At 38.6% G+C, this 17215-nt stretch overlaps 1 protein-coding gene across 1 annotated transcript in view; it reads left to right on the forward strand.

Moving 5' to 3' along the window:
• Positions 1–8824: 8824 nt before the first annotated feature.
• LOC139712364 (ATP-dependent translocase ABCB1-like) overlaps positions 8825–17215 on the forward strand; it is a 77921-nt gene continuing 69530 nt past the window's right edge. The window contains exon 1 of the mRNA XM_071624194.1: positions 8825–9132. Coding sequence (XP_071480295.1) covers positions 9014–9132 — 119 coding nt within the window. The 5' untranslated portion in view covers positions 8825–9013. The remainder of the gene's footprint in view (positions 9133–17215) is intronic.

Raw genomic sequence — 17215 nt, forward strand, 5'->3', positions numbered from 1 at the left:
TCCGTGGAAACTGTCACTTAGTCACCTTGAATTCGACAATACTTTAAAGCACATAAACATTATGCTATTATTATAGTCAAGTAATATTTCCAAGCGATAGTTGGTAGTTAATAGTTATTACAGAACCTTCGACCTTTGACATTATGTACACAGTGTGGTTTCAAAGCAATTTCATTAGGGTGGATTATTTACATCAATATTCTGGGAAATAGCAGCACATATTTTTAACATGATTCGACTGAACTTGACCTTTGTTCTAAGACAACGCCTCCCTCCAGGCGGTTTCAAGGACCATGATTACACAGTGAGTGTTATCAGATATATGTTTCATAATCACAATTTTTGTTGTTGTTTTACTGTCGTCTTTTATGGTTCTATCTGATAGATAAAACGTTGGCACACCTGGCTTGCAGAGAATATCCAGTCCAGATTGAAAATGTCCTTCGTCATAGATAGAGTAAGGGCAAACCCTGAAGCTTTAAAGAATCGGACGAAAGAAATATATTATATAAAGTTAGAGACATTTTACGAAATGGCAATAACCGTCGCATCCAGTAAAAGTTAATTTTCATTTCATTTTATTCCCTGTTTCTGTTTACTACTTTAAAACAACATCTGCATCGATTCAAAATATGAGGTACCACTGACACTGGAGACAGGGGCACAAGTTGGCTCACTGCGCATGTGAGGTGTATTCATAAAACAAAAGTTGGTGGAGTTGAAACAACTTTATGTTGTTTCTTGCGATAGGTCATGATCACCCTCAAACACTTCTGACAGTAGTCACAAATTCCATAATCTATCAAAATGTCCAGAACAGCTCTAAACAAAATAATGACGGCAGTCTTTTCAGTATCAAGTTGAACAACGCAATTCCACAAGACAAGTGGAAAATAAAGTGAAAATAAAATGTGAGATGTTATGGCTGAGTATAGAATTTATATCCATTATAGTGAAGTCTTAATTTGATTGGTCAGGCATTTTTTTTTTTTTTTTTTTTTGGGGGGGGGGGGGGGGGGGTCACACATTCCATTATCCATCAATGAGGTCCAGAACAGAAACAAGATCGTAACTGCACAAAATTGATTAGAAGAAACAAAACAAAACAAAACAAATAGAGGCATGGTTTACGATGGTGTCCTATCCAAGCAAAATTTAAGTTGATGATTGCCTTATAGGATCTCTTTTATTTATTTATTTATTTTTTTTTGGGGGGGGGGGGTCTGGATTGCTTTCCACACAAGGTTTTTCTTTCTTTTTTTTCATTTTGGATTTTAAAAAAAGTTATAAAGCCACCACTAATCAAAATAATGAGGTCTCTCCTTGTAGACCACTCTCTAAAAAAAATCGAGTGAAAATATTCACTCTTAAAGGAGTGAATACAAAAAAGAGTGAACTTAGAGTGAAATTGGAGTGAATTTTGAGTGAAAATGTCCATTTTCACTCGTTTTGGAGTGACCTCAGGGATCACTCCTAAATCTTCTAGTGATCCCTGAGGTCACTCCAAAATGAGTGAAAATGAGCATTTTCACTCAAAATTCACTCCAATTTCACTCTAAATTCACTTTTTTTTTGTATTCACTCCTTTAAGAGTGAATATTTTAACTCGATTTTTTTTAGAGAGCACAAATCGCATCTTTCCGGACTTTTCGACAGGAATTATAGTGTATTATTATAACAAACTTGTATATAAGGATAATGAACTTGAACCACATTGAATACTTTGCATACTCAGTAAGTTAAGTACACGTATGTGCACGTGTGTGAGACTCCATAAGAGCATGTATCCATAATGAGGGAAATGCTATCCCCAGCTGAGGTTGTTACGCAATCATGTGATTACGTCATCACCAGAGCGTCGATCCTTTCTCCGTCACGTACTATAGACCAGGGTCACCTCCCTGTATAGACTCAATACACAATACTTTCTGATGACTGCAGAAAACGATCTTACTATAGTATATTTCAACTTAACAAACATCAAATTCTATGTACAATTTTTATTGCTTAATTATGATTGATTGATTTTTCACATTGCTGAAACGAAGATTCGTGTATAGATGAATCATTACCAGGTCTGGGTCTGACTCATTGCAATCGTATTTCTTTCATGATAAGATGGATGTCAGCTGCTTGTGGCTGATGAAGTCTTATGTAGGTTCTTGAGATTGGGACGAAACGAGACGTCCCTAATAAGCGAAGTACTATGTAGCTGAGAAAAAGTGACCGATCAAAATGCTGATTGGTAAAGAGGAATAGCTTACCGTACGTTGCCAAGGTGATTGTTGTGTCGTGTCGAAGAGAAAGAAGCATGTAGACATGAGCATGAGTTTTCTTGTTTCCCTAAATGCCATCTGAGGTAAAATAATTAAGATCTTCTCACACAATGTAATTATTCCTTCCACGACAGTTATCTTGAATTCTACTGCTATTTCTATCATCATTGATATATTGTTGTTATCATTGTCATAGTCATTCCTATCATTCCTGTGAAAATGGTTTAGGCCCGTAAACACGAAGGATTGACCAGTTACCTTCCATACGGTTATTTTTCCAAATAGTAATTCAATACACGTTAACACACCTAGTTCTCAGTGGGTTCAAGTCCGGTGCGAAGGAGTGTGGTAAGTCCCTATATAGGGATTTGGAATTAGATCACTCAACCAACCAAGATTAATGTGTCTACGCACGCGTCATGTAGTCTAATGGTATACCTCTTACATAACCGTGTCACTTTCCTTATTTCCATGTTATTTGAAATCCTGAGAAAGCAACCTATAAAACAGATCGATGAATATACATAATGCATCATCGTTCTATTATACCAAGGAGATATAGAGGACTCTATCTCCTTGGTTTTACCATGGAGTTATATTTATGTACAACACATCATGGTTTACTATGGAAAGGTTTCCAGGGAAGATTTCAGCCTTGTCTTTCAGAATTTCCGCCCTTCCCCGTTATTCACCTTTCGTTTACTCTCCCCCCCCCCCCCCCCCCCCCCCGAAAAAAAAATGCAAAGAGAGAAGTGACTTAAACTTTTGGAAAGGGTCCATCTTGATAGTGCTTGGTGAACTTTAATAAAAAATCCCTCTATCTTACTGGTTATCCCCATGAAGAGTAACATAAGACAGAAATAAAAATCCTCCATATAACATAATATGCATGCCGTGGAAAGTTAGAAATGATGATGTGTTTCTAAATCAATGTCCTGTCAACATAGATGTATTTCAACATTTTACATCAAATTAATCGTCTTAATCAATAATTGTCAATGTTGCCAGTGTTACCCAGGCGCCCCCCATAATTTTTGCCAAAACAAAAAAAAAAAAAAGAAAAAGAAAAATGAGGGGGTGCACCCCCCCCCCCCCCAATTTAAATTTGTAATGGCGCCCCCTCTTTGCGGACTTCCTGGATTCCTGACTTCTTCTCCATCAGTGGCGGATCCAGAGGGGGCGCACCGGGCCCACGTCCCCTCTTTATTTTTGGTAAAAACAAAAGAAATTAAAACAAATGGGGGTGAGTGCGCCCCCTTATTTTATTTTGCAAAGGCGCCTCCCCTTTACGGAATTCCTGGATCTGCCCCTGTTCATGACTACAGAGTGCCTCTATGGGGTGAAGGTGCAAACCGGGTGACGGTGGAGAGACACACTATATCTCAAGTTAGTCGCTGTGAACATTGCGCAGGGCATGTGATGTGATCATGACCCCATTGCGAATGAATTCATGCATACTCAGTTTGATCGTTCTCATTGATTGTTCAGGTTACAATAGAGTTTGTCATGATATCACTATAGAAACCGCTATTATTGAAAACAGACCTCCTTCAAGCTGATCTATTCGAGCTGATTGTTATCATTCACATCTCAGAAACGCGTCGATTCCAGTAAATTTGCTTCGTTGCACTTATTCAATCCAGGAATGTGGGACCTCCCTGTTCAATCTATCCTCTCCCATGATGTGTTTTCCATAATGTGTTTAGAGAAATGCTAATAAATAATATTGAATGTACACATTACACGAACATGCACACAATCATACAGGGCTGACCCCCCCCCCCCCCCCACACACACACACGCACATACTTTCGGCTCCTTAAAAAATAAAAAGAAACACAGACACAAAATCGGGGAGGGGGTAGTATCACACACAGTCACACACACACACACACACACACACACACTAAAACGTTCCGTTGTCCTCCAGTAATATTTATAAAGTAAATTCCTAAAAGCACCTCTTCGCGTATGATATAGTTTTGAGTTTCCTTTATACGTTTTACTACGCATTAAATAATGAAACATCGCTTTCTTTGCAGAGCTTGTAAAATGGTATATATTTTATTCTTATGATGACTCTTTTACACGCATGCAGCTTCAACGCAGAGAGACGTATTCTTTAACTGCAAACACTCTCAGACCAGCTTTGGAAATGTCGCCAAAATACATATAGCCCACTCTGTTTGGATCCAGTGATTGCAGATTAAAAAGTAGAATGTTATCATTAAAAAAAAAAGAAATGTAATGGTGTTCTGATATTCAACTGAATTCACATATTCTTCTTTTTTAAGTTCCTCCTTTTATGGATTCGGTATCTTATGTAGTGTATTATCTACTGTAAAATAATGTAATGACAGCAAACGAGCTCATTTTGTGGGACCCGATTGCGTACTTTGATATAACTGACTCTGCATGGCAACAAGGGACGTATAAGAAAAAATTATAAATTGTATGGTCTGCAAATCTCCATGCATGCATGCTTATAAAAGGGACCTCACGGAGACTTCCCTCAAAATGCAATGGTTTGGGGAAGTTGGAACGATCAACATCAAATTAACATGAACATATGTGTTGTCATAATGACACAGCTTTGTGTGTCTGGAAATCCCCTTCCCATTCTGTCTCCCTTTCTCTCTCTCTCCCCCCCCCCCCCCCTCTTTTCCTCTGTTCTGTTCTGTTCTCATCCATTCTCTCTCTTTTGAGGAGTATAGGGGGAGCGAGATGGTGTGGGGGTTTTATTTCATCCCCCCCCCCCCCCAAAAAAAAAAAAAAAAAATCCCACTTTGTCCCTTTCTCACCTTGTGCATGGCTAAGTATGTTTTAGCAAGCTTGTACTTTGTTTTAGAATATGCAGGTATCATTCAATGTGACTCGAAGTGGGTATAGAGTTACAGTGTGTTTGACAGAACTATATACAAAAGTGTACCTCGCGAAGTCAGTATGCAATGTAAATGTTGGATTTTGCGACAGAAAATGGAGATGGGTCATGATGTTTAGATCTTAAACTGATTTGTTTAGAGTGACGAGAAAACTCTGGACGTTTGCCTTCCTCAGCATCCCTTTGGAAGATTTGCTATCAATCAATCGACAGTGTCTACAGTGTTCGTACAGCGACGGTAGGATGAGTGAGCGTTTTATTTATTGCCCTCATAACACCATTCTAAGTGCTACTAAAATGCCATACCATATTGAAGTTGACTTTGATATCAGACAAACCAAACGGTATAGAATTCACTAGAATTAAAGCCACTGTTTACCATTGGGAGCAGTTATTCAAAAAAAAATCGACTGATCACAGTTTGATGCACTTATAGTTGATAGTTCAGTTGCATCACAAACATCCTACCATATGAAAATTTCGCAATAAGGTCACAAAATGATATAAGGAGATATCACCAATTTTTGCAATAAACCATAACGTGGACGGTTTATTCTTGAAACGATTTCTATAAGACTATTGTTTACATTTTGTATATTCAACAGTACTTACATTGATTACAATGACTACTATTTATACCGTGGTTGTTTCTATCCCTGACTCATATTACTTGAACTTATATTTTGAAGCACTAAAGCTGTTTTATCTGCAAATGGTAAATATAGTGGCTTTAACGATTCTTGCGTCAAGCTGTTTTATTGCAACTTAATGACAAATTGCCCTTCATCGACGTATGGCTATTACACCCTACTCTAGACAATAAAGGATAATTTATCAATTAATTGCAATAAAAACGACTCAACGCAAGAATAATTAATTTGAATAATATGCAAAGCCAGCTGCCATAAGGGATACGAGCCATCACTGGCTATCGGGCGAAGCTGGGTATGATGACGATAGTGTATAATTATGACAACCCTTGTATGGCAATCAGGAGGTCACGGGTTCGAATCCCACCCGAGTGTGTACGGCCATGACCTTTTTTTTCGTATGGTTATCACTCTTAAAACTGCTTTAACTCGTTGTGCATATCTAAATGGATGAAGGGCAAGATTTCAATCAGTTGCAATAAGAACGGTAGAAGTGTCATTCAAATCGGAAATATTATGAAACCAGAGAGCGCACTGTTTTCAAACTCTTGTATATGACTTCCGAATGCAGGGAGGTCTCCTCTCACTTGACAACAATAATGTATTTATTGCCCACAGTGTTCTTGTTCTTTTTTCTATAATCAACACAGTCAGCTGCACGCTTGCTTCCACAGCTTTGGGATCTTATTTGCATATTAGTTATGTGCATCCAGGAAGGCAAGCTCGAGGTCTGGTTACTATCTCCCTCCTTGCTCAATGATCTTACACGCAAGGTATAGACCTATTGGTGACATACGGCAGCTTTTAAATTCAATCCTACTTTACTTGATTTTGCCTTTGATGGGGACCATTTAACAAGTGAGAATTCATCGCTTCATAGAGGTTAACAGCGTTTCCAACCCAGAAAAGGTGAAGGAAAAAGCATCATTGCGCAAGTTATAATGTGACCTAACTTTTTTGATTTGTTTTGTTTTGTTTTGTTTTGTTTTTACTCTGTTACTGCAACTTTGTACAATCTTAAGAACCTTGCAGTCTTGCAATTTGTGTAGCAACTCAAACAAACCTTATGCCTGTTTGATACAACATCGTCATTTAGCCTGGAACTCACTAGGGGGATTTACCAGAGTTTGTCATTCACACAGACAAGATAGCGGGATGTCGATCGCGATCCAAATACATGATTTTTTGCTCCCTTTTATTTTAGATGGACAGAAATAACTGGTAGCCGATCTCGATCAGTCTGTCGCCTCAACCGCGCATGCCCGAAATTTACTAAAATGGTGACCCTTGTCCTTGTATTCGTGCCCGAGTGATATGTGTTTTGAAGGATCGGGATAAAAAAGGTAAAAAATCTCGAGAACATTTTGCTCCACCTTCAGCTCGCACTTGCAGCGGTACAAATTATCGCGCTCTTTCTTGAATTATTGAAATAATTCTTGAATAATCTCAAGATTTCTTTTTTTTTGGGGGGGGGGGATTTGGAACACAATACTGATCTCCCTATTTAGTGAAATTCATACACGTGTGTCCCCACTGGCAAAAATCTTAATTGGATTGCGATGCAAATCTTTAGGTTTGTGTCCCGCTACTTCGCGTCAGTTTGAATCGCGCTAATTGACCCTGTAACCCTCCTGGACCCCATTTCATGAAAAGTTGCTATGAGGTAGCAACTCTCGCTGGAATGACAAGTGTCATGATAATGACAAGAATCCAGCTTCCTGATTGGCTACTCGCTACGGAAAGTTGCCATTCTCGCAAGGCTTGCTATCCTGACATTATTTATATGATATGGGGCCATGGTGTTTGTGTAGGTCAGTGGGAGACGAGGTTGAGGTGACGACACCCCCCCCCCCCCTTTAAACGATTCCCACAAATAGAAATCACTGTTTCGATAAAACAATGTAACAGAAAAAATGCACATTTGTCTTGCGTTATGTCCGAATTTGATAAAAGTCTCAACATCTCTGTTTGCTTTTTACTCACATTTTATTTAAGCGAACATTAACATGGTGACGAGTTGAACGGGTATACGTCACTATTGGGCGGTATCTCTTCAAAAGAATAAAAGAATGGTTGCGTAGTCTTGACGGTGTGTGAAACAATCATCTTGATTCATTCGCTTTAGTTTGTCGTCAAAATGAAAATATACACATTAATAACGAAAAACATGATTAGAAAGAAGCAACTATGAAGATATTCAAAACATATTTTGCTTTAATCCTTTGAAAGTTAAGTTTTCCACCCAATGAGTTCTAGAGTATAAAAGCCTAAATTCGTCATATTAGAATTGTAGATACCAAGGTGAGAATTATTTAGTTTGGTGATTAATTTACTGATCACTCAATGTTTCATTGATTGAAATGATTTCCCCTTTTGCTCTCTCTATTGATAATATTACGTTGCCAAATAGACAAATGACACAACAAATAGACCACGTATTGAAGAAAGAGTGAAAGAAAAATTCGCCTTTTTGTAACTCTTATACTCACGATAGGGAATGTCAAAGTGAAAATGAAAATTACAATCCAGAAGAACAAGAATTAACAAAAACGGTGAAATCTCGTCAAGAAGCTAAGCCTGTATTCCGATGTCTGTTTTTTAACTTGCTTTTCCCAAATTGGAATGATCGAATTTTTGAAACATGGAATGAGTGAGAAGTATAATGTGAGAAGAATTTCATGAATTTATTAATGAAATTTGTGACCCTCCGACACTGTCCACGCTATTCCACGAATCTTGCCCCTGACTAACGTGTGTAGGCGTGGTGATCCATGGGTCGCATACATAGTCAGTAGTCAGTATGCGACAGCCCGGTGTGTGTGCTGTGTGTGCATATTGTGTACGTACACATTGTGTGTGTGCAGATGTGTATGTGCAGTGAATAGTCTGCTACCTTGAGTGTATTGAGTCATGCGAGGTGCGTTCGTAAGGTTCGCACACGACACTGTGCACGTTGTGCCTCCTGTTTTATTTTTTTTTGGTTATCAAGCAACGGAGATCGTTCATTCATTCATCAAGCTGCACGGCCCGGCGAAACAAGGCGAGGTCGAGCTACGTCCACCCACTGGAGAACATACGAGTACGAGACGTAAGGCAGTAACACGAGAGCGCAAGCTGAAGGAATATTTGCCGGGAATCTACCACCACTCCTACATCGCTACCGTGCAAATGTGGAATTACAGACGTGAGGAGGAAATAACGGCAAGATGACAACCAGTACGGTGAAAAATACCTACCAGCCGATGACGGCAAATGCCAACGGAACGACAAAAAACGGCCGCGCGGATCACAGTACCTACAGCGTTGCGATCAAGGATAAGAAAAGGTAAGATGAAATAACGTCTGGATGGCTGGCTCAACATGGGTTAGCTAGCCGCATGAAAGCACGTTTCAGTACGTCGGCGAGTGCTATGATCACTCATTTATCTCATCATGACTACCGTACCACAGGCTTGGTACAATTGAGTGAGCAGCATCGTGTTAAAACATCTCTTGCCCTCAATATAATGAAGGCAGTCTGATCGTTATTTCCGTGTGTGAGTGAAAGTTTATGAACGGAAGGTTACATTAGCATTTACATCGCGTTTTGTTCCTGTTCGGCTTCAAACGAATGGTTGTTTTAAAGGTAACGGTGTGCCTTGCAGTGGGGTCTCTATATGAGTCAAGCGGCTGCAAAGCGTGTCGCCAAACCGACGACGTAGAGATCGATATTGTCGCTGGGTTTACTATGCGTGCTACGAGACTGCGAGAGAATATTAATAGCATGCACGCTAACGTGAGTCGCATGATTACAATTACTGTGCGGTGTCAACGCTTTGCAGTGAGAAGTTATGCAGGTCATAACGTTATACGTGAACCAAACGGTAGACAGGTGTTGAAATGATGAGCATCCTTTCTCTAACGTCCTAACGGGAATCGCTTTTCTTAACGTGGTTACGAGAATCAATGGATGACTCATTGACGATGTTATCGGTTCAGTTGCTATGAATGCGTAGACGGGATCGCAGGGATCTACCGTGTCGGCTTCATCATCGTTAATACTACAATACTATACACTAATTTGTTTGTATTCAGTAGTAACTGGAAACCGTTAGCATAAACTTTAACATCTTTTACTACTCCAACACTTTCATTAACATACATCTAACTTTAACACCCGTCCCCTCCCCTCCCACACCATAATCTACGTATAACATAAAAACCATGATAACAGTTCTTTAATTAAAAGCATTGAATACAACTTCATGTGTGTAGACTCACCTTATACCGTGAGTTTGTGGTTTGGATGACCATAATGTTAAGAAACAATTCGATCATGAAACTGCAAGCATGAATGCGTCAATCCTTTACAATGAAGCCACGAAAACAGCAAGCAGACTGACCTGTCTCCATATCTTCCGCAGTGTAATCCTGTATACCCACGCGTTCGATGAGCGATAATCAATGATCCGATCATGAAACCAAATCACCAAGCAAGTAGTAAATAATCATACTTCTCAATCAAGAAAGTATATCTTTAAGAGCGATATTGATTGCCGAAAATGACCCATAATGAAAGTCTGTAGAACATTTCTAGAAATAAATGATTCATCTCTGGTTTATTCATGAGAGAGAGAGATATATATATAATACTGTATGTCGTGGACAGATGATAGTGGGCTGTACAAAATATTTCTCTTTTGAAAAGGGAAACCCGTAACACCACATCTGACTTCATCTCATATCATGAATATTGACGTGTGAGAATCAGACTCGTTCACACGATAGATACATTGAACTCTGTCAGTCGACTGCAATATAGACATGGTGTGTATTACTCACAAATTCACTCAGAAATCTTTATGGCTGTTGGTTGTAAAAGCCATTCATAAAACGGATTACCCAAGAAAGATCATACCACCAATCCTTATCAGCGAAGAAAGATCAAATCAACAATGAGGATATCCACCATTATACGGCTCTATCAATATCTTGATTTTTTGCGGGTATAGGAGTGCCAAGGCAATAAACATGGCGCAAGGTGAAAAGAGACTGTGATGCATGCCAAGTCAGCCAGCGTATAAAATATTTACGTGTGCAATAAAGTTAAACAGTAGGCATCTATCATGAATGAACTCTTTACATTTCATGCCAAATATTGCACGTTTTGTTTAATGTATGATGACTTACTCAGGATGAAGTTTGAAGTAAAAACTGACAAAAACTATAGGCCTATATGTATCTGTCATTGCGTTGGATACCGTTCGGTTAGACATAGAACCAAAACAATTCAAAGGCGGTAAGAAATACTATGGCGTCTTTTTTGACCTGTGCGATTTGATAACATGACATCGTTTATACATGCAGGTTCCAACATAAATGAATATAAATTGTCCCTGATCGTTTATGGTTGTAATATCTTTACTTAAGATATGATAAGATATATTGGAATTACTGGTGTAGATTGTTCAGGGTGCAAGTGTAATTGACCTTCTTTGGCTGTGGTTTAGTGACTCCGACATAAAGTGAAGATTTAATAGTAATATTTGGATCATCACCTGTGACACAACATTTTACTTTACCCTGCCAAGTGACGTCACAAGGCCAACCTTGGCAAGTTGTCGTGAATTCAAAGTTCGTTATCGGTAGGCAGATGACACTGGACCTGATCAATGGTGTATAGCTTTGACTGATAAGCCCAACTTCAAACTGGGATATCACCCTTGACCCTACCAATCTATCGATAAGATTCCAACTTGCTGTAGAACATGGGGAGGTATAGGGGAGGCGAGAGGGGGGGGGGAGAGAAGGGAGGGGCTGTGATTAGTTGGTTTGTGTTTCCTTGGTTTATTCAAAAATCCGTCCGTTTGTATTGTGTAGAAGTCACAGCATTTGAACTGTCAAAGAGAAAGAAAAGCAAAACTGATGTTATACGATATGATCTGTATAATATTATGCCTTCATCCATCACCCTCCCCTATGGAAACATAGCATAAACACATACAAGATATAAAACACGCACACATAACTTGTTTTGTTACGCATTGCAAAACCAAATGCAATTCACGGATGAAGAACACTAGACTATAGAATATGACATTTTTCTAAAACCTACGACTGCGTCCAGACTGCCGATCATTTCAAAGTGATGACCGCTCGACGGGTGGACCCTTTGTCATCCTGCAGCTTGAAAATTAAAATGACACAAAACGAATCGAATTATTAGAGCTATATTTTCATCCGTCTGTCGTCCGTTAGAGTGATTACAGGATTTTCCCTGGTCGCAATTGAGTCCATTCTTCAGGCCTGACACCGGACTGTGAAGTAGGTTAAATCACTTGACCTGTCATTCAGCCACACAGCCAGTGTGTTACGTGAGGCCTGCGGAAAGTCTTTCCGCACAAATTTCCGTCCTAAATTTTATAGCCTTGCCTTCAGACGCTTTGCATCTGATATCGATTTTGTTGTTTCTGCCCGTGTTGTTTTGACAATTTGTCCTTTTCTTAAATCTCTTGTCAACATCCATTTGTTGTTGTTTTTGTTTGTTGTTATTGTCACAATTCTATAAGTCATTAAAGGGATCGTACAGTTTTGGTTGAGACCTAATTTCAGGTTTCTAACATTTTTTGGTGAGATAATGAGAAACCTCTTATGAAATATGAAAGAGCATGTAATTCTATGAGGAATTCAACGTTTATTTGATGAAAATTGGTTTTGAAATGGCTGAGATATCACAAAAAGAGCCATTCTAATAAAGTGTGGGACCCACACTTTATCACGATCGCTTTGTTTTACTTTGTTTTTGGATGTTTCTGTCATTCCAAACCCGATTTTCATCAAATAAACTTTGAATTCCTCTTAAAATGGTGTGCTCTGTACTGTATCATAAGTGTTTTCTTGGTAATTCTCATCTCCACCAATACTGTACTATCCCTTTAACTTCAAATAAAAGTTGTTGCTCTCTCGCTTTGCTTTTTGGAGGGAGTGTAAAAACGGACGCAATCCGAAAAAAAAAGAAAATCATATAATTCAGTCCATGAATTTCCTATACCTGTATTTACGTCTTCAAGTGTGTCACCCGTACGATTGTTATAGGGAAAGCGGGATGGTTCCGCCTTACATCAAGTGTACAGTGTTTATAGGCCTAACATACAGATGAAGAATTAAGTGTTCATAGTATTATTACGGATCATTTCCCTCAAATAGAAATATGTTGAGAAGAGAGCAAGATGTGAAGATATCGGTGAATGATAAAAGAAAAGAAGGAATAAATTTTATGACACAGTGAGTATGATGCAGAGAGTGAATGTGCTTACCATTGATCTAATAAGCAGTGCGGATAGAAATGGTAATTAACTGAGCCAGCAAACAACGTTGGCAGACGGAAGTTTAGACCAACAAGGATTTTGGTAAAACGTTTTAAAGATGCTTGTATAATGACACGTGATATTAAAATAGAACACGCAAGAGCCCAATAAGAGTGAATTTACCATAAAGTACCTCGGAAGTATACGCTGCTAGTCACGCGGAGGCAAGTAATACGTATAGGTACTTGTATACTCATAAAGCAATTTTTACCATTCATCTATTTGCGAGCATACCTTCAATCGATTAGCACACAATGGAGGGAACAAGGGGCAAAAGACTGGGAGAGAAAGATGGCGTCAGGCTGCTGAAAACGAGGAAATGTCAACATACATCGTCAAACAATAAATGGACTCAAATACATCAGGTGTCGCGGGGATGGTAGATTCATAAACAGTAAATTATTTCTCTAAACACTGATAGACATATGTTGTTATAGACAGAAACTGCAGGCGTATACATTAGTCTGAATAAAAGTAGCTCAATAGAATATGATTCTCACAAATTAAAATTCATCGTTTGACGCAGATGTAATACCAATTTCACACGAGTTTTTCTGTGCAGGAAAGGACGATTGATATGATAATAATAGCGCTCGATTATGATCCATTATAGCTTCAGTGATTCAGTGCCAATTACATGAAAGCTGTGCTGTGCACATGTGGTTAATTCTGAGATCAAATTGTACGATAATGTACATTATGTATTCTGTATGATATAAAATACATAATGTATACATTGTGTCGCGTGTGATCACACCTTTCTTTTCCTTCGGGTTTGTGATTTTAAAAAATATATCACAAATTGTAGCTCGTACGTTCTAATACATTTAGAAATGTATCACATAAAGCTATTATTGTTTATATTATTATTCATTATTGTATACTGCATAATATAACCATATATATAATTATATATATATATATATATATATATATATATATATATAATATATATATATATACATATATGTATATATATGTGTATATATATATATATACATATATATATATTTATCTATTTATATGGCTAATTCAGCCATCCCATTGTTATAATGATAAGACGATTTACGATGTGAGAGAGGAAAAATCAGATATAGACCCTAATTATGTTTAAACGATTCAAACTACGTTAAAGCTAAAGGAAGATCCACATTATCTCATTAAATCAAGTGGAACCCTGAAAGTAGTGTTAGTTGTGTGCAGAGGAAGGTACCACTTATTTGCTCTGGAATGTGTCGCCATGGTAACAAGATGCGCGGCAATGTGTCAACTGTTGAACTTGCTTGCTCCCTGTTTGAGCGCGGTATTCTGTGGTATACACTCTATGGATGATATATGCATTCCCAATTCATGCACGGCGCCCCTTCGTCAGATTAATGATGCCTAATGCATTAAGTGAGTTAGGCTAGTGTCCAGACTCAGGGTTTTTTTTTTACCTTTCATGATATGTCTGTTCAAAGACGTATTCTACCTGCGATGTGTAAAAATTGTCCGAATCCCATCACGGTTGTTACTTTCTTCAATGTCCATTAATTCCAACACCTAAAGGACTGGACTTTCGCTTGCTTACAGAAATGCAATGGCAAATAGAAGGGGCGAAATAACGTGCCGAAGCATGGAAGTAAAGCTACGTACATTGTAGTTTGAGGCACTCTCAAAGACGTATCTGTGGCACATCGTCATAAATTCTAGCAAAGATTTCCATTCAGTATACCTTGTTCGACGGGTCCTTCAGAGCAGAGGAGTTCGTGCTCACGGTCACTAGACATTTTGGTTGTAACAGTTTGAGTGCTGAGTATTCAATTCAATTCAATTCAATTCAATTCATTTATTTTTCATTCTTCTTCTTCGCTCTCATTATTGTCTATTTTTAAATTTTCATGAATTTGCATCAAAGGATAGTTGCATTGATAAGCTAAACCATGATTTAATTGTGGTTGTTGAGCAAGGCATGTCTCTCATTGATATATCTTGCCGTGTCTTGCAGAGGGTTCTGAAGAAAGAAAGTGTTGAGAGGAACGCTAATCTTGGTTTTCAGTCTTTAAAGAGCAGTGCAAAATATCGGTATCACTGAGGTATGACCATCACCTACTATCATAACGATCCCAATCTATGGAGTATTGACAAAATACTCTAAAAGTGGACATCAGTCATCGTTAGTCAAACAGTTATTATTGACCCTATATTTTCCACCCTAACTAACATTATTTTTGTAATACACCTGTGCCTTATACACTCTCACTAACTGCACTCTGACGAAATGTCGACCGATACTTTTTTTTTACCATGAGTAATCTGGTAGAACCAATTCAGTTTCATTATGATAATCACAGTAATGAAAAACTCAAACATAATAGAGTGTGCTCTATACACTTGTGAGCACCATTTGACTATAATATATACATTTACGGCCGTGGTTCAAACGCTGCTTTTGTTTTTTTTTTTTCAAATGAGCTATCTGATCCACTATCTACAATACAATCATGATATCGAAGTTTTCTCGCTGACCATAATCAAAACCGGTATTTTTTTTTGTCTCCATCAGTCGGGAGAGGGATAATACTTGCATGGGAAACCTTTGCTGTTAACTCTGGCCACAGATATTTGTTGCCTGTTTCAACCATTGGTTAACCCTCGGTTGAAAGAGAGGATTCAAGGAGGCCAGTATAAATGCTCATGTATATGAATGATAACTATCTCGATGTGTAGACTACGATTTTGAGTTATTTGGGATCTTTCAATCGAAAATAAAATCATGAAAAATGTGTGGCGTGATAGGACAGTTATTGGCAATAAACTGAAGTGAGCCCATGAGCGAAGTCCTGCAAGCTAAAGGTATCTTTATCATTAATAATTCCCATACATAGCACGTTTTGATGTCATTGTGTTAATAGGTAACAACATTTCAAGCAAAGATTACCATAACGTACATTGTATAGCAGTCACTTCCTTTTCCCATTCTCATTTAAGATCCATGCCGTGCGTGCTTCAAGGGCAGATATAGCCGTATGGACAGAGTGTATAATGTCAGCCAATCGATATCTGGTTACTACACACATGAATCATTGTGATGATTTTTTTCTGATCCCATCAATGCAACCCAGAATACCACCATGGAGGCTGTACCTTCATGATACAGCAGGCTCCTCTCTTTCGTCTTTCTAGTTATCGTTTGTGTTAATATCTACGGAAGACGGATTATCTCCCCCCCCCCCTCCACCACCACCACCACCACCACCACCACCGCACCAAGGGACCAACGGCGTACTGTTCCCATACACTAGCATAGGCCTATGCATGTTGTCATGGCACTGCATGGTGGGGTTTTATCAACTATTATTGTATTGTCCGACGCCGTCTTATTTAACGCTCAGTGTGATTACACAATGGTGAAAAAACTGAGGGTACAGTAGTTTGAATTCAGATCTCATATTGCATCAAGTGTTTGGGCAAATAATGCGTGCGATCTGAGCTAATTGAGGACTGCATTGTGTTTCTCAAACCTACAAGTGTCGTGCTGTTTTCTTTGTGTAGCCTCTCATTGGTGAGATGCGTGGGGCCAGGGTCAAAGCTCACCAGCCAAACAATAAAAGTGTTGCGCTAACCTTGCAATCCAGCCGAAACACAGCAATAAACTCTCTCGTAATTGTATTGCTGTACTGGACATGAACCCATAGCATTTTGTGATCACAGAAATCATGTCACACTTTTGAAGGGAGAAACCATGAGAATCCGTTTGCGAAGACGCTGTTTATATACTGAGTGATTATACATACATTTGCTAAGTATGGGTCGTCGTAATCGATAACCTTAAAGTTTGCAGGTTGCATACTCCATCCTGATACCCGTCTCATGACCTTACTCGTTTGGTCATGATAATACAGTCTCCATGGGTGAATAGGTTTCACTTTTCCTTTATATGCCTTTCAACCAATGACATTATTAATACGACTTTTAGAGCGGTAAGATCATTACTGTAATCACGAAATTGCAGTTGTTAGTAAAATATACGGTTTGACGGAAGATTGCTTGACGTTCGAAGCGACTTTGAGAAATAGATGC

Source organism: Diadema antillarum, unplaced genomic scaffold, assembly GCF_040938485.1.
Source record: "Diadema antillarum isolate AM-2024a unplaced genomic scaffold, OU_Dant_1.0 seq00001794_RagTag, whole genome shotgun sequence".
NCBI classification, from domain to species: Eukaryota; Metazoa; Echinodermata; class Echinoidea; order Diadematoida; family Diadematidae; genus Diadema; species Diadema antillarum.